General features: G+C 41.8%; 1 protein-coding gene across 2 annotated transcripts; it reads right to left on the reverse strand.

The window, feature by feature from the left end:
- Positions 1 to 1249: 1249 nt before the first annotated feature.
- ankrd10b (ankyrin repeat domain 10b) lies at positions 1250 to 26723 on the reverse strand. 2 transcript variants are annotated; one of them, XM_021597828.2, is made up of 6 exons: positions 26352 to 26723; positions 25057 to 25209; positions 23115 to 23206; positions 6723 to 6991; positions 5969 to 6091; positions 1250 to 2577 (listed from the first exon to the last, which is right to left on the reverse strand). In XM_021597828.2, the coding sequence occupies exons 1-6, from the start codon at positions 26547 to 26549 to the stop codon at positions 2306 to 2308; spliced, it is 1107 nt and encodes a 368-aa protein (XP_021453503.1). In that variant the 5' UTR covers positions 26550 to 26723; the 3' UTR covers positions 1250 to 2305. The 2 variants fall into 2 exon arrangements, with proteins under 2 accessions (XP_021453503.1, XP_021453504.1); XM_021597829.2 differs by lacking the exon at positions 1250 to 2577 and having other exon boundaries at positions 4246 to 6091; positions 26352 to 26721.

The raw sequence follows: 26723 nt of genomic DNA on the forward strand, positions 1-26723 counted from the left end.
AACTGCTCTTAAATGCTAGTAAAATGAAATGCATGCTCTTCAACCGATTGCTGCCCGCACCTGCGCGCCCGTCCCTCATCACTACTCTGGACGGTTCTGACTTAGAATATGTGGACAACTACAAATACCTAGGTGTCTGGTTAGACTGTAAACTCTCCTTCCAGACTCACATTAAGCATCTCCAATCCAAAGTTAAATCTAGAATCAGCTTACTATTTCGCAATAAAGCCTCCTTCACTCATGCTGCCAAACATACCCTCGTAAAACTGACTATCCTACCGATCCTCGACTTCGGCGATGTCATTTACAAAATAGCCTCCAACATTCTACTCAGCAAATTGGATGTAGTCTATCACAGTGCCATCCGTTTGTCACCAAAGCCCCATATACTACCCACCACTGCGACCTGTATGCTCTCGTTGGCTGGTCCTCGCTACATATTCGTCGCCAAACCCACTGGCTCCAGGTCACCTAGAAGTCCTTGCTAGGTAAAGCTCCGCCTTATCTCAGCTCACTGGTCACCATAGCAACATCCACCCGTAGCACGAGCTCCAGCAGGTATATTTCACTGGTCATCCCCAAAGCCAACATCTACTTTGACCTCCTTTCCTTCCAGTTCTCTGCTGCCAATGACTGGAACGAACTCCAAAAATCTCTGAAGTTGGAGACTTATATCTCCCTCACTAACTTTAAGCGTCAGCTGTCAGATCAGCTTACAGAGCTGCAGCTGTACACAGCCCATCTGTAAATAGCCCATCCAACCAACTACCTACCTCATCCCCATATTTGTTTTGTTTTTCTGCTCTTTTGCACACCAGTATTTCTACCTGCATAACCTAATTTGCACATATCACTCCAGTGTAAATTGCTAAATTGTAATTACTTCGCCACTATTGGCCTATTTATTGCCTTACCTCCTTACTTCATTTGCACAGTTGACAGGTTTTCCTATTGTATTATTGACTGTACGATTGTTTATCCCATGTGTAACTCTGTTGTTTTTGTCGCACTGCTTTGCATTATCTTGGCCAGGTCGCAGTTGTAAATGAGAACTTATTCTCAACTGGCCTACCTGGTTAAATAAAGGTGAAATAAAAATGTTTAATAAATGAATAAAAATGCTGTTTAATCAGCTTCTTGATATACCACACCTGTCAGGTGGATGGATTATCTTGGCAAAGGAGAAATGCTCACTAGCAGGGATGTAAACACATTTTTGCACAAAATCTGAGAGCAATGTTTTTTGTGCGTTTGGAACATTTCTGGGATCTTTTATTTCATCTCATGAAACATGGGACCAACACTTTACAACACTGTTTATATTTTGGTTCAGTGTACATATAAAAGAGATGTCGATTTGTCCCATTATGGAGGCCTAGACCACACTGCGCATGTCAGCCAGGACACACATGCACGGGGACAGAGCATAAATCCATTGTCTGCAGTGTTCCCGTGCAGTTGCCAGGCACCTGGGTGGTCAAATGGTGTTGAATAACACTCACTATGCAAACACGGGGACTTGTTGCAGTAAGTACAGGTGCATTGAGTACAACTCAAACCCATGATTTAACAAATGGGTCATGTCATATGCATTTACTTATTGAATAAACTATGGGAGGAAATAGATCTTCAAATATTCAATCTTTATACGAGGCATAAAGAATACAGGATAGTAGTTCAATCATTGTTGTTGTTGAATATCCTATCTGTATTTCAATGTCATAGCATACTGTATTGTTCCCCATCCATTAGTGCATACAGTTACATCTCCTGACAATTAGAAGAATAATCACATCTCAATGTGCTTTTAGGTCATTTAATTTATCAGGATACAGATGAACGAGGATGACAAAACAAAACCTGCCTCATAGTTAAAAGACATTCTTCAAACAAACAAGGGTTTCAAAGGTTGAGGCATCATTTCAGTACTCAGAAAAACACATCTCATCTGAGACATTTGACATAACACTTTCATTTACATTCAGGCTAGTTTTGAAAATAAAGAGAATGCATTATATGCCTTAACTGTTTCTTTAGCCACTCAAAATCGACTTTTCACATCACAAAAAGGTATCACGAAACAAGTGACTGTTTTACAGAACATTTCATATCCATAAACTGAAAAGTAAACACTCTCCTTCAGGAGAGATGGCCCTTCCCTTAACATAAATAAACTACACAATGACCATATAAAGAAGCAGCCACTCAACTCCCTTCATGGTTTTAAGGCGTATGAATGCTTGCTTACATCAAGCATAAATGACAGGCAAACCGAGGGATGGCCTGACAACGGGATCCTTCCACCTTAGGAGCCGTGGTAGAGGAGCATGGTGCTGAACAGGGCATGGTTATACTGCTGATGGTTGTACTGCTGCTCTGCCGTCACCGATGTCTGGTGTTCCACCTGGCTGCCCGCGTTACCAGTGGCAACCATGTGCTCTGCTGCATCCCTGTAGACGTGGTGGGGGACGATGTCGGCAGGGGCGATGGTAGAGTCACACCCATTCAGGTGTGTTGGGGGGCAGTGTCTGTTTAAGGGGATCCCCTCACACCCTAAACCTGCTTCTAGAGGGTCACCTGCCATTGGAAATGAGACACCTGGTCAAAATGATTTCAAATACTGTGTTTGCCAGTACAGGGCCACAACTTCATACTTATAGAGATAAGCAAATATATGCGATTTGATTTTGTTTTGCACAACTATTCCCCTTAGAGAATAACATTTCAGAAACTGTAAATCTGTGACTCAATCTATGCAGGAATTCAAATCGATAGGTTGCCAAATGGGTTCCAGAAAATTTTACATAACCTCGTTATCGTTCACCCTTGTACTTGATTGCACTGGGTCACATCCTGATTCACTGTACTCTTCCTGGTTATATTGACACACCAATCACTGCTCCTCCTTGGCACACTTCCCTAGTTTCTCCCCCTTCCCCACTCCCATTGGTTCAGGTAAGATGAGACGATCAAAGTCCCTTATAGATGTCAACACAGACAACGTCATAAAACACCATGCTTAAGATTGTCTCATTGAAACTATCATATAGTCCTAGAAACAAGAAGTTAACATGCTGCCACCACTTGCTGTAATGGGGCATATCCTAACAGGCTGACTACACCGCTTGCGTCGCGGGCGATAGCATTGCAAAATAAATGTAGAAATCTATATTCTTCAATTATTGCACCCACACTGCTCACCGCCAACGAGCGTCTGCGTTGCCAAGGGCTAAAATAGAAGTCAGTTCTATTTCTGACACAGATCGCGCTGCAAGTCCTGCCTCTCCCATCTCCTCATTGGTTTACAGAAGCAGGTACCCACGTGCCATCTCCTCGGTTATACCCACGTGGGTGACTGAAAGACGAATGAGGTCGGTGGCGGTAATGCACCTAATTTATGAACGTTGCCAATCGCAATATAAAAAGTCAAGAGAAGAAAAAGCCTAGGAGGAGAGATGACTAGCAACGATTTGGTTGACCGTTTTGTGTGGATTAATTGTTGGAGTAGAGGACCTTGTGCATTTCAAGTAAAATAACAACTCAATGTTTATATCCCAGGACAAATTAGCTAGCTACAGCAAGCTAGCTAAATAGGACACATTAGCTACCAAGTGCAAGCTAGCTAGCTAAATTGCCATAAATGTTTAATGCTTTTTGAACTGTCCCAAAATTAATGTAATTGGTTCAGAGTTTGTTTTGATATTTTAACCTGCGTGTCGTGATCGCGTTTGGTGTAGGGGGGGGACAAAATAAATGTATGCGCGCAGTTGGGTTACCGGTTTGACCTCGGTAACCCATTACCGCCACTGACCTCGTTCGTCTTTCAGTCACCTACGTGGGTATAACCGAGGAGATGGCACGTGGGTACCTGCTTCTATAAACCAATGAGGAGATGGGAGAGACAGGACTTGCAGCCCAATCTGCATCACAAATAGAACTGACTTCTATTTTAGCCCTTGGCAACGCAGATGCTCGTTGGCGCGAGGGAGCATTGTAGGTGCAATAATTGAATAATATAGATTTCTGAAATGATTTTGTAACGCTCGCGCCACGTAGTCAGCCTGTTAGAAACAAGACAGCACAACTGAGGGCCTGCCCAGCTATCTCAATATCACTAGAGGGCGCCAAACCTCCCAGTCATTCAGGGCACTTCAATTGAAAGATGAAATAGATTACTCCTCAGTGTGTTCAGACCAATGTTGAGATTCTTTCTCATGTACACAAAAAAAAACAAAGCCACCATCATGTTATTCAAAGGAATGAACATTTAATGAGTTTAAAAGTATACAAAACTACTCAGCACTGAGCATCAGAAGCTCTAATAAATGCAATCTACTCATTAACATTTGTGATTCTGTACAAACCAAATAGTAGTGCAGGGCAGATTCCTTGACAGAACAATTGTCCTTCATGTATGAAGCAGATGGATGGGAGGAGGGATTTTAAGTTTGTGAACAATATATTTACGAAGGTTCCTTTTGTTTTCCTCAAACGATTTCCAGCCTTAGGAAAGAGTAGCTTCCCCTTGTTTCGTGAAAATGGTAGCACTACTAATCACACTCATTTATCAACATTTAACTTTTGTCATTAGTGAAGTTAGCAAAGTAATAGTACATTATAATACAACAAAACAAGCCAACACTTGAAAAACAGTCAATATAAACTTACACCATTTTCAACACCACACACACAATAGGTACTAGGCTATACAGAAAAGCGTACAAAGTCCTCTGCTAGAAAAGCAGAAAGAGAAGGGGCACTAGAAGTGTCTAACAGAACCAAAGTCTACAGTCTGCTAGCGAACAGGACAGTGTCAGTTCAAATAGCACCTTGGAAATACCTAAAAGCGCGCATAATATAGAAAAGCTGCATAGCGAAGGTTTATGTACTCTATATATTTATGTAAAGATATGCTTTGGCATAAGAGTTCTTGTATAAAAAAAAACTAAATAGCTTTATAGCTACAAGACAAGAGTTAATACAAATGTTTCTCAGAGGGGAAAATGTAACTAATAAAACAAAATATGCTTCATCTTATTACACTGAGGGTAGGAACATTCTCTAGTGGCCTCTTCATTCTGACATGAGATGGACAAATTCTGTCTTTTGCCCCTTATTGGGCGGAGCAGCGTCACAATGGCACCACTAAATACAGTACTCAGTAAACACGTCACTGTCTAACTCATCATAAAAGGGCAGAATTCTGTCATTGCATATTCATGATGCAGAGGGAACCGTCAGTGCAGCCTCAATGACTTGAAGTCTAACCTTCTCCATAAACTGAGGCTTGTTTCAGTACATTGTACCCAAGGTGTGGGCGTTTCTACATTAAAGAACTGGAATTATCATTTGACAACGTTATTACAGTTAACATTGTGCAATGTAGGGGCGGTGAAAGGATAATTGTGCAAAACAGAATTCACTCATCCTAAAGGGGCTTTGCCAAAAACACAAGAGATGTTTTAACAAGAATATTGTGAATCATTCAAAGCTACCAGTAAAACAAAAGACAAAAAATACTCATGTTTCTCTAGCGATTATGGTAGCAAGGCAATGTTTTTCATAACATGTATGTACAATGTGTACAATACAAGTTATTTACACCCATATTTTTAGAACCGCAAGAGTATAACATTACCATGCCAAAAACCCAACAATACCATGCCAAAAACCCAACAATACCATGCCAAAGAAAGTAATGCCATCTGTTGGAAAACATGGCCAGAGGGCCTGGTGGACATTCTACCAAGATACAACCACTAGGAGGGTCAACACTCTTACTCAACACACTAAGGCCTCTACAGGTAGGCGTAGGAGTTAGTGCAGCGACAGGGGATCTGCATGGAGGCCACAGTGAAGATCTCTTGCTCCTTAGCGGCTGGGGTAGACACCTCCACTCCCCCCTGGCCCACAAGGCCTGGCACCGGCGCAGACCCATTTATCCCAAACGCAAAGGGTCCTGGCCCACCTGAGCTCACTGCCGGCAGCGCTGCTGACTCCATACTCTCCTGGTGCATGCTCTCCATCAGTACCTCTCCGACACCGCAGACCAACCCATTCCCGTTCAGCATCCCCAGCGGCAGGCACAGACCTGGTGAGAGCAGTGGATGAGCGTGTTGAACTACCATCAAGAACAGGATTAGATAAGAACAACATACAGGGCAGAAAACCCGACAGGCCCAAAGAGGTCATTCCATCATGCACAGCTGCCTGGGCATAAGGGGAGACTGCAATTTAACATGCTAGAATAATCAAACTTACTCAGTGAGTCCAAAGCCCAATTGTAAGCTTCATTCAGCAATAATCATCCACTGCCCCATTACCTGATACCCTGCAGCGTCAATCAACTTCCTGGCAACCACTCACAATTCTACTCCAGAGTTTGCAGAAGTCCAATAAAACAAGCCATACATTTACACATGCCAACATCAGAGGCCTGGCAAGCAGCCACAGGTAAGTCCCCTCCCATCCCCTTCTTCATACTGCTCATTGTAACGCTGCACAACTAAGGGAACAATAATGTATTCAACCAGATTCTCAATAGGCCAGCACTCAAAGGTTAATCCTGGTTTTACAACAGGATTTTATGAGGTTTTGACACTTGATGCTTTATCACGTATAATTATGGAAAGTCATGAAAAACATTTATAATCTCCTCCCAGGTTTGATTAGGTTATTTTTTATAAAAGTATAAAAAATGCTAACAAATGCAAAAACCTAACCTTCAGTTCTGGCCTTCTTGATTTGATTGTCTTCCATGTTATCAAACGACCTCTTTCTATTTGGTGCCCCGTTAAGGAGGCTCCGCCCTTGAATGAGAGGGTGGGAGTGGCCTCCGTTCTGGATGGCACCGTTCAGACCAAAGCCATTAAGCTGGGTCAGGTTCTGGTACCGCTGCAGGTTCTGGGCATTGGATAGTATCTCAGCACACTCGTGAAACCCCTGGGCATGGGCCAGGTCAGCAGCGGACAGCCCACTAGCGTTCCTCATACTGTGCAATAAGAGAAGAGAGTGTTAGAGAAACCCACACCCTGCCATAGCCAGGGATCACACACACACACACACACACACTTAACCTCACATACACACAGGTCCCTGACTGCCTCTGCTAGCCTAACATCATCATCTCTGAGTGAGATGACAACTGATCCTATTAGATCATTTCTTCACCTTTGTTAATTATAATTTAAGGTTTTGGAAATAAAATGTATTTTTAAATGACACGTAAATATGTCCACTGCAAGAGAACATGATAAACAACTGTTATACATACATATGAATAATGCGTGAATCTCAAAACCAAAATCACTTCCACATCCCAGAAATAGTTGTTCAAAATATTCCTTAGGTTGATTTCTGGTATCAAATGTCTGAAAGATTGAGCAGAAGAAATGTACGTCCTTGGAGATCATGGACTCGTTCAGTTAAAAGCCATCACAAAGAGGAATTGTTCGGTTTTGGATTGGTGACATCCCAAATTGGCACAAATTTCCAAAGGAAGACATTTCCTTCACATTAAAAGTTATGCAAGGTGGTGTCAATTCTTGACGTTCAGGTACAGAGATGTTGAGCAGGTTCAAAATCATGGTCAAGTCTACCTTGTGGAAAATGTGCATGTATGTATGTATGTATGTATGTATGTATGTATGTATGTATGCATGCATGAGAGAATTTAAGAAAAGTGCCTTTGAAACTTTAGGTCTAAAAAAGCTGAATAATGACAATCTTGACAAAGTGAGTAGAAGAGACTGGCAACACAGGATCAAAGTTCTCTTTCTAAATGTGGTCAAACTGCAGGCCACAGGACAGGTCCTCCAACTCCTCATCGGTTAGGCACATATCACGGGAAGCAGCCTTTTTCAGTACATCCATGATGTCCATGTTTTGATGAGACACAGAAAAGAAAAAGAGGGAAAAGACAGGGAAAGGCAAAGAAGAAACGAACAGTTCTTGCAGAGTAATCTTCAAGGAACAAGAATGACCAAAGATGTCTCTTTTTCACTTTCCTATCCTGGGAGAACGAAGACTCGATGAGCTGGAGCTCAGTGCCACTCACTGTTTAAGAAGAGAAAACAGACATGTCATGGTGTCAAAGCAGCTGGCATCCAGTCAGAAGGACCCAATAAGGTTAAGAAAACACCATACCATCCACGTTGGTATCGCAACAGACAACAACAATACCAATGGGTGATTTGGTCTCAGATTCAGGCATGTGCATAACAGTCTGTTTAGTCATTTTCTGTTGCCGCTATAAACCTGTAATAAGCATACAGTAGGACTTTATGAATGAGCAAACAGCAATGCAGGTAGCATGATTTCCATAATGCTTCTAGATATGCTATAAAGGCAAGGATGTCACTGGGTGGGTAACACTTCAGCGTATTAGCGTCACTCTTGCATCAGTGTTTGGGCAGCTCTCGGTCTGGATTTTTAAATCATTGGGTAAAAAATGTGAAAGGGATAAGTGAGTGTCAAAGCAAATTAGTCTAAAATATAGTACTACTCTAACCTGGGTACTAAGTCAAATATAAAGCTATCAAATAGGGCCAGACCAAAAAGACCCGCTTCTAAGTAGGTCATAGACAAGTAAAGAATTGCCAGGTCACTGTTCCTGTCCTGGCATGCGTTGTAGCAAACCAAAAACATTCCCTTGTAAGGATAGAGGTCTGCGCTGCCATGGAACCGGTTCAATTCATTTCCTGGAAGTGTCTAGAAAAATACTCTAAGCAAACGGAGGCCATAAGCTTGACTGTCTGGATGCCAATTGCCCAAAATTTCTGCTGGCTGGCGGGAGAACAGTTCCACACTTGTTGTTTCTGAGGCTAAACACCATTGGATTCTGCGGGGAAATGATTGTGCAAGGCGAACAACCAGGTCTTTGTGAGGGGAAGAGGGTTGAGGCAGGCCTGTGTGTCAAGGAATGAACTTCTATTTGGAAATGAGAAAACGGGAACACTTGACCTTCTGTGGGCAGTGTGTGCCTCTCATAGATTCCAATGATGCACTAAGAACAAATTAAATCTGAGAAACTACCCCAGTGTTTTGTGTTGCTGTATGTGGTCGTAGGATCATCTTATGGATGTACTGTAGAAATATCAATTGTAAATATACATAAAGTGAAAGGTGCAGCAACCCAGTGACATCCAGGAAGTTATATACACACACACTTCAGTTTAGATACGGTTCACTCATTCATAAACTCACTGCTTCGTTTCTCTTACACTCCCTATTCCTATCTTAATGTGCAGTCAAACGAAAATACAAACAACGCACTGTAAATAACGTGCTTGAGATCACATTTCTCTGTTGAATAAGAATAAAAATAAAAATCACATGATTAACTTGCATACATATCCCCCCCCCCCCCCCCCCCCTTCTGACCAAGTTTGAAAAAACAGAAATGAACGCTTCCAAGAGTTTCTACCTTCAAGCAACAGCTTTGTTTATATAGAATGTTGTTGTGAGCATGTAGACTGACGGGTCTCACTAAGAGGAGTAACAATCATTCAGGGTGCCAGAGAATCTGAGACAACCAGTGTGGGGAACACGATGTGCACAAAGAACAAGACGCCAAGTATTCTGTTCTGGCTTCTCTGAGAAATAAGCCATTATTGTATAGGTAATCAGGTAACACTTCAACCCAACTCGCAGGTGAATATGTTGAAGGGAGAAACAGGATATAGTTTATGATCAACCAAACTAAATTATACTATGTAGGTTATATGCAATGTGTACACATACAGTTAGAGACCCATCTTTCAGTCTATTTATATCTGAACTATGACCCAAATATTGAGGCTCTGATGAAAGAATTGTCTCTTATTAGGAAGGAAATAGTCAGTCACTGAAAAGGTCAACGTTAATCCCACCAATAATCTCCCACGTTGTTAAGGAGGAACAGTCTACAGCCTAACCCCTACCTTTCTGATCCAATCCCAGGCCTGGACCCACCCCCTGCTGTAACTAACAAAGACCAGATGTGTCATTAAAATATAGGGATTCATTTTTTTTTTTTAAAAGGTAGAAACTCCACCTCCTTGAATTTGACTGATGTATTATGGATAAATTACACCGACTAAAGATTATTTTAAGTTTGTTTTATAAAAGAAAAATAACGAAGAGTCAAACTGCAAAAATGTTCTTGTTTACAACAATAGTATTTTTTTTAGAGCACATGGGCTGTAAGAAGAAATCATGGAAATAACATTTCAATACAATAATTTGTAACCTTTATTTAACTAGGAAAGTCAGTTAAGAACAAATTCTTATTTTCAATGACGGCTGACGCTGGCCAAACCCGGACAAATCTGGATCAATAGTGTGCCGCAGTATGGGACTCCCAATCACGGCCGGATGTTCGAACCAGGGTGAATTCGAACCAGGGTGTCTGTAGTGACGCTTCTAGCACAGATGCAGTGCCTTAGACTGCTGTGCCACTCGGGAGCCATAATTTGACCGTAATGTGTAATCAGATCCTGGAGTAACCGACAGGATAGCATACACCCAAAAGTACCAATGGTTGTAGTTAGACAGGCAGCCCAATACTGATATTTTTCCCACCAATTGGTATTTTGACCAGTCAGATCAGATCTTTTCACATTGGATCTTTTTCAGATCTGTTGATCAAAAGACCAATAAGCGAAAAGAGAGATCACAATAGGGCTGCCTGTGGAAACATATCCAAAGTGACAGGTTGCTCCTCAGACTACCTTATGATGTTACATTAATGAGTGACATGTAATGTGATACGTAAAGCTTTACCCATACTTTTACCTGTACTACCATAATGGCCAAGCTTTCATCACCCCACACAGATCCTTTGTCAGTTATTGAGTGAAGAAAATAATGGAGCACTCAACATGATGTTATGAACAGACTGTAGCCCCCACCAATCTTCATTGAATATAACAGGGAAAGGTCTGAAAATAAAGGAAACACTAAAGTAAATGAGGGTACAAAGTATATTGTAAACTTGGCATGTGTGGTTCCTGAGTTAAATAAGTCAAAATCCCATCATGTTTAGGGTCATTTATAAAAGGGCTGGGCAGGCCCCCATAGGATAATGTCCCCATCCACAGGGCACGAGTGGTCACAATGGTTTGATGAGCATGAAAACCATATGCCATGGCTGTCTCAGTCAACTCAATTGAACAGATTCTGGAGCGTCGCCTGAGACAGCGTTTTCCACCACCAACAAAACACCAAATTACGACATTTCTGGTGGAAGAATGGCGTCACATCCATCCCTCCAATAGAGTTCGACACTTATAGAATCTATTCCAAGGTGCATTGAAGCTGTTCTGGCTCGTGGTGGCCCAATGCCCTATTACGACACTTATAGAATCTATTCCAAGGTGCATTGAAGCGGTTCTGGCTCGTGGTGGCCAAATGCCCTATTACGACACTTATAGAATCTATTCCAAGGTGCATTGAAGCGGTTCTGGCTCGTGGTGGCCCAATGCCCTATTACGACACTTATAGAATCTATTCCAAGGTGCATTGAAGCGGTTCTGGCTCGTGGTGGCCCAATGCCCTATTACGACACTTTATGTTGTCGTTTCCTTTATTTTTAACCTGTATGTGAAGTATATTGAAACATTTTCAGATAAACCACACTTTGACATAGTTTTTTTCCCTCAAATTTGATTACATGACATTCTGCATAATAAATGTGTGACTGAAACACATGAAAGTAGTCAGAAAAAGAAGCCAACTACCAACATTTCTGGGAAACATTCTATGCTGCTCCTTTGTACACAAAGTGGTCCCCATTGAAAGGATGTCACTGTTTATCCTTTAACTACTCAGCCAACTGACATTTACTCCTGTTGCAGCCTCTACAACCACAGTGATTATTATTATTTGACCCTTCTGGTCATCTATGAACATTTGAACATCTTGGCCATGTACTCTTATCTCCACCCAGCACAGCCAGAAGAGGACTGGCCACCCCTCAGAGCCTGGTTCCTCTCGGTTAATTCCTAGATTCCTGCCGTTCTAGGGAGTTTTCCTAGCCACTGTGCATCTACATATGCATTGCTTGCTGTTTGGGGTTTTAGGCTGGGTTTCTGTACAGCACGTTGTGACATCGGTTGGAGTAAAAATGGCTTTATAAATACATTTGATTGATTATCATTATGATGCCATGACAACAACAAAGGAGTTGGTTATAGCAGAAACAGACTGGCATCCAGTCTGAAAAACCCTCAGTGAGACTTAATTGAAGTGTTGGTGATAAATGTCCATTCACCAATGCCAATGGAGGCATTGTGACCACTCCTTTAAGTAAATTGTCAGTACAACTTCATAAATGAACCCTCAAACTGAATATCAGCTACATACATGACCTCCAGCTACTGAAATATATTTCACTGACAATTTGACTTTAAATGTTTCAATTAATTATTGCACTTGAATGAGTTGGTAGACATTAGAATCTCAGCATTATTAGATGGATCATCAATTGGCATGTCAATAATGGCCTTTGACTCCAACTGTCCATTACTGAGTTTATCTATCCAGACGAAGCGTTGACATCTAATCAAAACCCTCAACTTCGGATCCTCAGCTGGAGTTCTGTCATTTCCCTTCTTAATTATGGAGATGGAGTAGTTTCTCTTCTTCCTGTCCCTCTCCAACTCGTCTCCATAGTAACCCCTCTATTTTGGCAACACTGTGTTCAGAGTGCTGTTAAAGCTGGATAATAATGTTGTGTTTCCCTTCACAGGATCTGAGCCCCACTGTAGAGGCTCTATTTTAGTTACTCTTTCTGCACGTCTGGTCTTTAAATAGGTCAATAAGCAATAGGAAATACCCCAGTCTCCTGTGAATTATATTTGGAGACAGGTCCCAAAAACATTGTTCCTGCAGAATAAAAGGAATGTTTGGATTTGTATGCAGTTAGACTATGTTCATTTTCATGTACTGATTAAATACTACATAGCAATATTTATTTTTATTTACATTTTGACTCAAACATCTACAGTAATCCATGAATAAACTATGGCTAGTAAGTCAAGAGGACAATGTATTTTGTGCATTTGAATCAGATCTCACGTCCCTGAATATGGTAACGGTGCATAGCATTAAGACGGAATGTCCAATAAAAACACTTAGTTAAGTGGGTTTTTAATCCTGCAGTTTTCTTTTTGTTGCTTTCAGCTATGATTCTTTTTCTGTCCCTGGTGTAGCGCATCACATACCTCAGCAGGGGAGCCTTTTGAATGACATGTCAGAGTTGGCATGGACAACGACAGGCTAATTGCTGTCTCCCTTTAGATAAGGGAGGCCTTGCATTTCCCCTCTACCTCTCCCTGATTTCTAGCCCTCTACATTCTAGTTCCAAAACTCTCACCACATCCTAGCACCTCTGCTCCCATTTGGTTCCTCTAGTGCAGCGGTTCCCAACCTTTTCCGTTACGGGGACAACCAAATCACCATCAAAAGCTTGAGGACCAACATTCGCAGAGTCTAAAAAGAATTCAACATAACATTTAGTGAATTTTAGCAATCAATGTAGCAAATTAAAGGCCTATTATTAATTTGCATTGTGAAATGTAAAATTGCTTATAATACCACTAATACCCCCAACTGTTATAAATATGGAAGATGTTTATTTTATTGCAGAAAATCTGCTGTACACCTCTGCAGACGGCAGGTTGGAAACCAGTGCTCTAGTGACAAAGTAATCAATCCACTTAGATGTGCTTTGCTGAAAAGTTTGATGAATCTATGGTTCAGGTCAGGGAGAGCAGGGGAAATTAAGGCCATCCTTATTTTAACCTCAACACACCCCATAATGATATCTACAATAAACAATCATAATGTCCTGTCAGTGAGACCCGTCATCTGTGTGTGAAATGCTGAAGAATGATACAGTACCTTGAAGAATCAGCCTGTTGGATTTGAAATGATCATGACCATGTCCGAATCTGAACAGTAAGTGGGGAAGCGTTAATTTCTCTTTTTAAATGCCTGGTATGCTTTGCTTTTGAGTTCTGAGCACACAGCCACTGTCTTCTGTTGCTAGCCTATCACCTTCAAGAGAGATCCTAAAATCATGCTGACCTGTGACTGATTAAAGCTCACTACTCATAAATGGGTCCTACGGTTAGTTTACAAACAGAAACAAACAAATAAATACAGGAACAGGTAATATTAAGCAAAGCATGCAGGTCTAAACATGTCTAAAGAAATTTACTTTTTTTAAATATTCATAAATGTCCTAGCATTAAAACCAATCACCGCAAGAAATACCTCAACAGTTTGCCAGTGTGTAGATAGGAAGCGATAGTGAGAACACTCAATGCCACAACAGTACGGCTATCCCAGGGAACGGGGCAGACTCTGCAGTGTCTATTCTCCCCCTTTTCTAGGATTACTTGAAAAAATCAAGTCATTTCGAATTCAATGGCTGCAAAACATTGAGACGTGGAGGTTTCTGAGTCTTATTTGTTAACAGTACAAAAGAAGAAGAGACCATAAGATTTTCTGGAGTATTTCTTTCTTAATGCCACTTTCATAAGGGGAAAGGTGACAGAAGATCAGATATTCAAAACAGATCTTATGGTATCATAGGGTTAATACTGAAGGTGACATTCAAAAACAGAACAGTTTGTCTTCTACGCAGCAGAAATAGTATAGGCCCTATAAAATGTATAATATGACAGTTAAGAACCATTATGACAGAATTGTTAGCATTATACAGTTAAATAGTTCAGGCACTGTTTGACCCTAGAGACTGTGCTACTCTGGACTACAGTCTATCCACTACCCTACCCGGAGTGATTTATCAACTACCTATGCTGAGCTTTCCCCCTAGAGGAGCTCATTGTAAAATCCTGAACGTGCTTGAGGCTCATGACAAGAAATCCAAAAGGAGAACGCAAAAAGTGAAATCAAATTAAATATTGACGTGTTAAACATTAAAACGATCTATGCATGTTTTTAGGTATTCGAGCTTGACTGTGAATGTTTGTCAATTTAAATGGGTGACTATGAGCGAAACAACCTAATATAATTTATATTTTAAGCATATATTTATATATTTAATAAACTAGAATGTTTAACCTGAAATTCCCTGAACAGAATGCTGCCGCCACTTGCTGCTTTTCTGCATGTATTGATGAAGATCTCAGATCGATGAGACCAAGAGATTTGGTAAATTGTCCAATGTCATCTGGAAAAAGGGCAGTAGTGTGTTAACGGGGAAATAAAAGACCTGAATCAAAAACGATAGAACACAACCAAGTCTGCAGGCTGAGATGTTTGCGCCAGATGATTCAAGATGATCAGGGCACAAGAAAAGCACGTGTCCAGAATAACGTTTTAATGCACTGCCACCATCGACCCCCCCCCCCCAAAAAAATAGGTCATAGTCTTGCTTTGTTGAACTTGAGATGCAGAAAACACTATGCTAGATGGTTGAGCTATAACTCTTCTTTATGATAATCATGTTTCAGGCCAGTTGAGGTGGTTCAGGGACAAACCCACAAACAAGGACACATTCCATGGCTTCAGAAAATGTCCATGGTCTGCATATTTGGGTCAATCTTAAAGAGAAGTCATTCTAGCTGCTCTTCATGTTGTGGTTTGAGAAGCTGAATAGGCTTGACCTCTGAAGTAAATTGTGTAGCACAATGCAGAGGTATTGATCAGTTAAATGGTAAGTCAGACTGGAATTTGAGGGGGAGCAGACAAGAGCTCAAATCAGATGGAAGCGAGAAATCTCCCTCATTTTTTCTGGTTCTTAGACCAGACCTAGGTGCTATCACACTGGTGTCTATGGGAAACCACCCGTTATGTAGACCAGAAATGTGAGATAAAAAAATGTAATGGTAAACTGCCTGAGTTGGACATCTTCATTTATTCACCATCTTCGCTCAAAATGTCCAAGGAGAAGGTCAATCTCAGGTCAGCTGAAAGTCACAGCAAAGATCAGGGGGGGGTTCATATTGAGGGGCGAGAAGCAGGAAGGGGAAAGGGTACTGGAGTAAAGTGGCAAAGCAGAAAAAGCACAGCGCAACAGCGACTTCTGTGATTGGTCAAGGTTCAAATGTCCTCTTCAGAAGTGAGAGAGCTCTGTTCATGAGACGCAGAGAGAAGTATGGTACAATAAATATCTATTAACAATTTGTGTAGCAGCAGCAACAATGTAGCTATATCCCCAAATGGGGGACAAGTTTGACCAAGGAATATCAGATCAAATCCCTAATAGATTAAGAACAAAAAAAAGTTATAGTATTAGTTCACCCATATTAGTTCTAATTCTTTTGAAATACTTTTAAAGATGGAGATGTTTTTGGCTCAACGACTGAATGCGTCACAGTGAAGGGAAAAGGGATGGACCGTTTAGGTAGACAGGAATTGAATCCTCCTGGTGGAACTGTACCATGCAACACATTAATGACAACAGAGTGCGTTGCTAATGGTGGTGCTTGGCATGGAAGCCCTCCATCAATAGAGCATCAAAACAAGAGAGTGTGCAGTCATCTGATAGGTACACCAGATAACAGCTTAGACCAAGTATTTTGAGAGTAACAAGTTTAAAATGGTTGGGTGCATTTGAAAGTTCAAAATGTAATGTACTATTCAATATCATGATAAACGTATAGTTGGCAACAGTAAGAAAATGCTATATTTATGCATATGATTCATACTGTAGGATGTTCAATTGTATTTGCCGCCAGTCAAAATAAGTCTGTTTACATGCGGCTTAATCTTGCAAAAATAAACAATTTCCTTTGTTAGCAGTTAATTTAAATTAAAAAGCTCCCCTCAAACAAACATTCATCTGGCTGGTGTAGACATAACTTCCAGAATTCAAAGGAAGCTGTTGCGTAAACCTGGCACCAGTCTGTGTGGGAATGTCTGCGTGCAACGGAGCTACGTTTACAGTAGAATTAGAGCTGGCGTGTGAACGGTGGCCCAATAACAGCCTAACGTTGTTTGTAGAAGTTATTTAAAGCTGAATGCATTTATGTAGCATTGCCATTTATAGTAAATGTAATTTATTTTTAAGGGCTTTAGTGATGTTCCATTTCAAACTAATACGCACATTTTATTTAGCCTGCATGCTTCAATGGGTCAATAGCACTAAAAAGGGTCAACATTACTATTAGACTAGCGCATCGACGCCCTGTCTCCTCTACAGCACGTGGACATTGCCACCCATCTGATCAAGTTCAAATGAAGTGTTCAGTATTCTCTGATGATTCACAACATAAGCGAGAGAGCTTGCATACTCTACATGGCCAAAAGTATGTAGACAAGTGCTCGTCGAATATGGAGTTGGTCCCCCTTTGCTGCTATAACAGCCTCCACTCCTCTGGGAAGGCTTTCCACTAGATGTTGGAACATTGCTGCAGGTCTTGCTTCCATTCAGCCACAAGAGCATTAGTGAGGTCATGCACAGATGTTGGGCGATTAGGCTTGGCTTGCAATCGGTGTACCAATTCATTCCAAAGGTTTTCGATGGGGTTGAGGTCAGGGCTCTGTGCAGGCCAGTTAAGTTCTTAAACACCGATCGACAAAGCATTTCTGGAGGGACCTCGCTTCGTGCACGGAGGCATTGTCAAGAAATGGCCTTTCCAAAACTGTTGCCACATAGTTGGAAGCACAGAATCGTCTACAATGTCATTGTATGCTGTAGCGTTAAGATTTCCCTTCACAGGCCTCTCGAGTGGCGCAGCAGTCTAAGGCACTGCATTGCAGTGCTTGACGCATCACTACAGCCACGGGTTTGATCCCAGGCTTTGTCACAGCCGGATGTGACTGGGAGACACATGAGCGCGCGCACAATTGACCCAGCATCATCCGGGTTAGGGGAGGGTTTGGACAGCTGAGATTTCCTTGTCCCAACGCGATCTAGTGACTCGTGGCGGGCCGGGCACCTGTAAGCTGACTCGGTTGCCAGCTGGACGGTGTTTCCTCCGGCACATTGGTGTGGTTGGCTTCCCAGTTAAACTAGCAGTGTGTCAATAAGCAGCGCGGCTTGGCTGGGTCGTTTTTCGGAGGACGCATGGCCCTTGACCTTCGCCTCTCCAGAGTCCGTAGGGAGTTGCAGCAATGGGACAAGACTAACTACCAATTGGCTATCACAAAATTGGGAAGAAATGGGGGTAAAAGTACAATAAAAATGTTTTAAAAAAAAGGAAAAAGATTTCCCTTCAACACAACTAAGGGGCCTAGCCCAAACCATGAAAAACAGCCCCAGGTCATTATTCCTCCTCCAAACTTTACAGTTGGCACAATGCATTCAGACAGGTAGCATTCTCCTGGCATCTGCTAAACCCAGATTCATCCGTCGGACTGTCAGATGGTGAAGCGTGATTCATCACTCCAGAGAACACGTTTCCACTGCTCCAGAGTAATGGTGGCGAGCTTTAGACCACTCCAGCAGACGCTTGGCATTGCGCATGGTGATCTTAGGCTTGTGTGCGGCCGTGGAAACCGTTATTGTGCTGACATTGCTTACAGAGGCAGTTTGGAACTCGTAGTGTTGCTGCAACCGAGCACAGACGATTTTTACATGCACTTCAGCACTCGGCAGTCCTGTTCTGTAAGCTTGTGTGGCCTGCCGCTGTTGCTCCTAGACGTTTCCACTTCACAATAACAGCACTTACAGTTGACCGGGGCAGCTCTAGCAGAGCAGAAATTTGACAAACTGACTTGCTGAAAAGGTGGCATCCTATGATGGTGCCATGTTAAAAGTCACTGAGCTCCTTCCATACGAGCCATTCTACTGCCAATGTCTGTCTTTGGAGATTGCATGGCTGTGTACTCGATTTTATACAGCTGTCAGCAACGGGTGTGGCTGAAATAGCCAAAACCACTAATTTGAAGGGGTATCCACATACACGACCAAAAGTATATATTTTTGCTCTTAATAGCATCGATACCCTAGATTTACTCAAACTATAGCTACCTTTAACACAGGAGGAAAACTAAGGCTATAGCCTGAGCCATACATATAAATCAATAGTCAAATGGGTTTCCATTTCAGTTTTATCAGCTCCATCTCTGGGAACTGAGCAGTTGTGGAAGTAACCACGGAGCACATGAGAAAATGGCTTCATCCAAAACCTCCGGAGATTATTTTTACAACCTTTATAGTTTGTCTTTCAGAAGCCAAAATAAAAGCTGGTTTCATGTGGATTAGCCTACATTTTACAACCAGTTTGCTATTGGATAAACCCTTGGGCCCTTTGAAGCACCATATGTCAATGGAAGCATGCAGGGGACAAAACTACTGCTTGGTACTAATGAGACATGAGGCTAACATTAATATATATTTAAGGTTGTTATTCATTTTATTTTCACCTGTAATTTCTTAGGTCACTAGACGGGGCAATATTTTTGAATTTAAGAATGTGTTGTAAACAAAAAAGAATCTAATGCCATGAGCCTCCTGTCTAGTTTGCTTTCTCTGTTACTACAGAATGCTGGGCCTTCAGAAACAGAACATGAGCTACAGCTGTCAAAGAAAACATGGTAACATCAAACAGTAACTCAAAACAGCTGTACAGTAGCATTTAAAGGACCTTTAGGGAAAAACAGTCATAAACAACTTTCAAAATAGTTCAGTGGCTGGCGACCAAATGCACATTTCATCAGAATGAACATCATGTAGATGTTACCCCCCCCCAACACCAGTGATTTTTTTAAATTAAATTGATATACCAAGTTTTATTTTTGTTTTCTACCTGGGTTAACTATTACTATAACAATATTGGCTACATTTGTTGGCATTCGGTTTTGTGTGTCGTTCACAAAGACAAGCAAAACTATAGGCTCATTTACGTAATACAGCGTTTGGTTAGGTCGCAACTCTCTACTTGATGAGAATTATAAGAGTTGTCATAATTCCTGCCAGAAACTAAAATACACTTCACCTCAATGCAGAATGGCATAACTGACTGTATGTCAGCTTAAATAAGGAGTAGAGTAGCTTATGACCACCTATAATAAGAGATGTTACATTTCACTAGCTCAGGGATGTAGGCCTCCAACTCAAACCCTCAAGCGCTGCAGTGTCCTGCTGGTTTCTGTTTCTCCCTGGCAATACAATACATGTAGTTTAGTTTCTTCCTAATCAGAAAGGTTCTAGTAACAGTTATATAGTAAACCCAGGCAGTGTTAAAATAAACCCATGGCATATAAACTCACTGGTAGTTTCTGGTGTGTGTTCGGGTTATGAATGACGGACAGTCGAATATGTATACCGGTTGTCCCACAAATGCGACGAAGAGGATTTAAAAACTATGTCTGCCTCAAATTCCCTTGACAGAATTAAACTATTAATGTTTTTGTGCAATTTGTCCTCGAGACAGAAAAACATAAATCAATAAAAATATATATTTTTAAATCATTTAGCAACTAATTCAAAAAATCTGCTGTGAAATAATTAGATCCCTGTCAAACAGACCATCTCTGCTGGCTGCTGTCAACAATGCGTCTTGACAAGAACACATCTGTTTGCATGGACAAGGTTTTAAAACTACTCTGGTAGTAGGATTCTAGTATCTCCGTCTACCTAAACACGATGGCACTTGATCATACAATGAGGAACATCCTAAAACTGTTGGAAGCAAAATATTTGCAGGGCAAGGTAGTGGCCTTTACTAAATACATGTACTAACTTTTCACTATCTGTGTGTGACTAGTATAAATAATATCAATAAATGCAGTTTGCCTCAGGCAGCGTCTAACCTACAGAATAATTGACAGCAGAACAAATGCAGACCATTATTAAAAATCCATCCGTTTTAAAAGGACAAAAAAAAAAAAAATCTCCCTCAGACTGTCCATTTTACATCCATCATCTGTGGGACACCGCAGGTATAGTCTACCCTCCCTATGAGATTAATCTCTGTTGATGTTTGGTGAGGCACTTTTTGTTTTAGACTAAATAAATCACCCATTTACTTGTAAGGAGATAAAGTAGCTGGCACTGAGAATGTTTAGGAGCACATCCACAGTATGGCGAGCAGAGCCTCTCCTGTATTCTAATCACGTCAAACAGACCTTTAACGTCTTTCAAGTTGAGTGAGTATGTAAGCGTCACTTCATACTGCAATTCCTCAGGTATATCAAATAGCACTCAATCGAAAGACAACAAACAGGACTGGCTAGTTGTATGTTTCTGAATGTTTCCATTTAGAAGTCAGAGTCTCTGGAAAACATACTGAGGGCGTGAGGGATTAACAACCGTTGGCGTCAACAATAACTCTTTCTTTTGTGGTTCCTTCTAGAGTCACACAAACCTAAAATACTGCTGAACCACAAATACAGGTGTCTAGGGTGAGGTGTACATGTGTGTAGTTCACATCAGGTAAACCACTCATCAGCTACCTGGAACCTTGGGCACCGGAGCTGACTGGCTGGTGTAGTGTCACTACCCCCTGGGTGTTTGCCAAATCACCAAACAAGCTTTTATAAAATGGTAACAGCTTCCATCCTTGGTTCAGATCATGGCAGCCGTTGCACAGCTTATCATTTTCTTCTCCATTACAAGGTTGGGAATTTATCCTATTTATTTAAAATTTGAACTTATCTACTGACATTTTGAAAAGGTCAAGAACAGAGGAGGGCATTTAAGACAATTCATACTAATTCAGTATGTCTCTCTTTGCTCCCTGTCCATCTCTCTCTATCTGCATGCATCGTGACGAGCCCTTTTGTAGTGATGGGAGACTATGGCTGGCTACCTCCAGATAATAATAACAACTTCCTCTCAACTAGTTCTTCATTTATTTCCAATGGTGAGAAAGGACTGGAAAGGTGACAAGTTCGTTATGTGGTGTTTCTGCCACATTGACTAATTTTTAACCGCTCAAATCCTTTCACATTGTTTGGGTCAAAGAAAATAAGACGAGGAGTGAGGGCAGAAGCTCATTAAGGGATGATGGGTTTTCAGTGTCATCTCCAAGCAAGTAAAAGGGATGTTTGTTCAGATTTACCAGGAATCAGCCCTTTCCGCTCTCTGTGTTCATTCAACGAGGAAATGTACATTTGGTCAGCCGCTACAACTATAGAAATACACTTACCAAATCAACATGTGAACAAAGAAGACAAATGCTCTCAATTATACAAATCATAATCTACAGTTTAAACATAACATCAAAATAACATTTTCAATATGGTAAAGCTCACAGGTCACATTTGCAGGAGAACTCCATCAAAACTTTTTTTCCCTATAAAGACACAGCTCCATGTTCAGATAGTGACTAGTGCTGAAGAGCGAGGTTCTCTCAGACCAGTTTAAGAGTAGGATCTCAAACACCTGACTACATCCTGGAAAGGGACTGGGTATGCATGCTTTTGGTTCAGCCCTGAGTGCACACACTCAGTGCACCTAATCATGCTCCAAACAGAATGCCATGATTAGTTGAGTCAGATGTGACTATAGGTCTGGAACAAAAGCTTGCACCACCAGTAACTCTCCAGGAATAGTTAGAATCCCTTGGTGTAGGTAGTGTTGTGACTTCAGATGGCCCAAACAGAGGCACAGCCAAGGAGAGTGGAGCAACATGATGGGATTCAGGTTAAAGTTAACAGGAATCTTTTATTTTTTCTTCATTTATCTGGAAATGTGTATCCCTCAAATGAAATGAATGTTTCTGCTGTCCTTGTCTGGTTCCTACAGTAACAGGACTTACACTGAGGTGGACATCTCAGCAACAACATTTCATAGCCGCAATTCCTGAGTAACTACTGACTAAGGACATAACTCATGAAATGACCTTGTAACAAAGTGTAAGTACAGGCAGCTATAGCGCTTACCATTGTTAAAGTTTTGAACATAAAATATAAAAAGTTACAAACATGGTATATCTCTGCATGCTTGTTAGAGGGTAACTACACAGGTTATTCCACTGGTTGTGCCCGTGTAGTAATTCTACTTCCTTATCAGTCTAGAGAACCCAAGACCCATACAAAACAAATAGGCCCATTTGCACAGTTTGAACATGGAGCACAGTGTGAACCGAACAAGAAAGTACAGGTCGTTAAGAGTTTTGATGGAGTCCTCGTGTAAATGTTGTAGATATGGGAGCTGTTGGATGTTACAGTGAGGGGAAGACCGAGCACACAGGGGGTGCAGTAGCTCGACTTACTCAGCTTTCGCCCCCTGAATCAGGAGAGCGTTGACACAGTCCAGACTGCCTGCACGGGCAGCCTTATGGATAGGAGTCTCACCAACATAGTCCTGAGAGAGAGACAGGAGATACACAGACAGACAGAAATAAACACGTTACACCGTATTTACACAAACTGAATGAGTTGCTCACATTGGTTTCTAGAGCGGCAATAATATGCAGCCGGTTAGCCTCACTCCCCCGCTCCCAAACCAGGGTAGAGTGCTCCAGGGGCAGAGCCTGAACTCTTCACCCCAGCTACACAGCAGGCCACAGGCTGAGAGAAAGGGAGGGGGAGGGAGGAAGGTGGTAGAGAGGGAGGGCAGTGGCAAGGTAGTAAGAGCATTTTTCAAAATAGATCCCTCCTCCAGGAGAGAGAAAGTGAGAGAGGTGCTGAAGGAGGAGGAGGCAGAGATAATTTTTCAAAACAAAATCCCTCCTCCATCCATAGTCATATTTGTCCACACCCAGAGAATGTAGGGTGGCTCTATTAAAACCACACAAGGGAGGGAGGGGTTAAAGGGCCAATGCAGCTGTTTTTATCTCAATATCAAATCATTTCTGGTGAAAATGTAAAAGGAGCTTACTGTGAATTATTTAAAACAAATAATACATATTTTTTTATATAATGGTCACAGAAACAAAAATAGCTTCTTAGCAAAGAGCAATTTTCAAGCAAGAAATGTTGCTAGGACTGTCCGGGGAGGAGTGTGGAAATAAAAAACACAGGAATATCACCTTTTTGACTGCATTAGGCCTTTAAAAGAGGGTGATGTGTTTAATGCTGGGGATACTGGATGGCTAATTTTTAAATGTGTTGGATCAGGGACATTTTAAATGTAGGCTGTATTAGAAATAACAGTGATGTGTTGCAGCAAGCCAAGAGGAGATGCAGCTAAGAGTTGTGTAATCGTGACCTACTAATCTGATTTCTCTGAGCGGTGCAGTGAAGCGTCAGAGATGGTCAGTGAAGTGTGTGTACACAAGACAGGAGCAGAAACGAAAGAGCATGACAGAAAAACACACACTCACACGATGACGTCAAGTCTAAATGCAAACCCCATTGGCTTTTCACATGTAGATAAGCGTACGTGCACACATGCACACCAACTAGTGGCCTGGGGCTCAGACAGGCTTTTCAGTCTTTAATCCAACAACATGAGGGCAGAAGCAGGCTGTCTGGGGCTCTTCAAAAACAGTGTTAAACTGGTATTAAGGATACAATAACGACGATAGCCACAAAACAGAATCTCTTGCAAGTGCCTTGGTATTTTTCCTATCAACTGTCACATAGAAATAGATTCAATGTAACAGGCGCTAGTCCAGAGGGGTCAAGGGTCAGGTCGAGTGGCACAAAGCCAGGATGATCCCTCTGATAGGATCAGTCTGAGCTCAACCCCACTCTCTCACACACACACCCCCCTGTCATTTTCACCAGAGCTGCCCCCCTTTCCTCTACAAACGGACACGCGTCAGGGTTTCCGTTAGGAAAACGTAGTGCCGGACATTTGACCAGCAACATTTTAATTTAACGGACCGATATGCATAGTTTTTTTTCATGAGCTGTCTGACAGATTTTCCACTCAAAGGCTCTGTATCTGTATACAGTACATGTGTGATAAATAAGATGCATAACGAATATACTGTGTACACACGCCAATTTAATTCCACTAAAGTATGCTAATTAACATATATACCAATTAGCATGACCAGTCAAAGGCATTTCCACCAACTGAAATCAACTCAAATCAATGAATAGGCAAAAAAAATACATTTTACTATGGGATTTCTTCTCCCGGACAATTGGCCGCAAGCATTTTATTTATCGCCTTTTCTATTAAATAAAGATTGGACAAAAGCCGACTATTACCCGTTAACGGAAACCCTGCTGTGTGTGTGTGTTCATCCATGTGCACTGTACCTGTCTGTTGATGTCAGCACCAGCTTGCAGCAGCCACAGCAGGCACTCTGGGTGGCCCCCAAATGCAGCGATGTGAGTGGGCGTCTGAGCAAACCTCGTGGTCACCGAGTTGACCCCACAGCCCACCTGCACCAAACGCGTCACACACTCCAACTGTGTGTGTGAGAGAGAGAGAGAAATGAATTGTATTACTAAATACCAATACCAATACAGTGATTGAAAACACTCTGCTGTGTCTGTCCTGCCTTGATGAGGTAATCAACAGTCCTTCAAGGAAAACATTATAATGTAACAATAAATCAAAAGACAAAGGCCTACAGTATGACTACTTCCTGTAATCAAATCCCGCCCTAGGGTTATTTTTACAGCCGGTACAATCACACCCAGTTATGCACCACCAGAGTAATATAATAACGCATCAATTCTAACTTGACTAGATGAGGTTTCCCAAATTCCCCCCCCCCCCCCCCCCCCCCCCCCCCCCCCCAGGGTGAATCATGTTCACCCCTCAGGGTGAATCATGTTCACTCAGCAGCAAAGAGGAGGAGACAGAGTCAATGGCTGATTGGATTTTGGAACCTATGCCTGGGGCTGAGATAGGTTCACATCACAAACCAGGCATGGACATGGACAGGGGGTGCTGTTCTCTGTTTGTTTTGACATAGATGTTAAAATTGATAGTGTCGCTATTGTTGTTGTACTTTACTCTGCTCTCTCAAAATGCATTAGTATTTAGTCAGTGATGAGGCTGATTTAAAACCATGCACACCTCGTCCTTCAGTTGACTTGTTTACTATTTTTATGTAAACACTTCCGCATGGGAAGGATCCCCGCGTGTTTATAAACTGCCTTTTTGGCGCTTTGCAGGTTATTGGTTCCCACCGCAACCAATAAACAAGCGAGTCCGCCACAGATATAACAAATATTTGCCGTCGACGGTTGAAAGATATTCGTTGATTGCTTGATGGAGTCTAGTCAGTCAGGCCATTACACTTTCTTCTTAGCTGGAGGCACAAGACTTCATTTTCAACCGTCCCCATGTCAAATTACACTTGCCTATAGAGAAAGAGCAGCCTACAAAGTACATGTTTCAAACCATTTCCTGGCAAAAATTAATCAAATGATGGTACGTTAACGTTAGCTAGCCATGTGAATATGTATCGTATCATTCAGTGTCAGCCTGTCTAGTGAAAGTGGCTGGAGGCCTTGCCTCTTTTCGCTATAATTTCATTGTAAAAAAAATAATAATAATAATATATATATGACCCCACAGCCCCCATATATATATATAGTACCTTTCCGAAATGAGCAGCCCAATGTATGGGTGTCCAGCCGTAGAAAGAGTCCTCCACTGCTAGGTCCGCCGGGTTTGAGGTACACTGAAGAAGCGAGCACAACGCACCGATATCTCCATCCCTGCACGCCCGGTGGAGTGGGAAGCGAACGTTCAGAACCTCCTCACTTGAGAATCCCGACTCGATGCCCACCGACATTATCAAACGAATATAAAACACTATTTTTGCGAGAAAATAACAATTAATGCCGTCGTCTGTTTCCAAATGTAGTGATTGTGGTAATGTTTCTTTGAGTGCCTTTTCGTGAAGGCACACGCCAACCTGCCTGCCTGCTGCTGCTAACAATGAACACACAAATGGACAGCGATGACG

Source organism: Oncorhynchus mykiss, chromosome 3 (genome assembly GCF_013265735.2).
Source record: "Oncorhynchus mykiss isolate Arlee chromosome 3, USDA_OmykA_1.1, whole genome shotgun sequence".
NCBI lineage: Eukaryota > Metazoa > Chordata > Actinopteri > Salmoniformes > Salmonidae > Oncorhynchus > Oncorhynchus mykiss.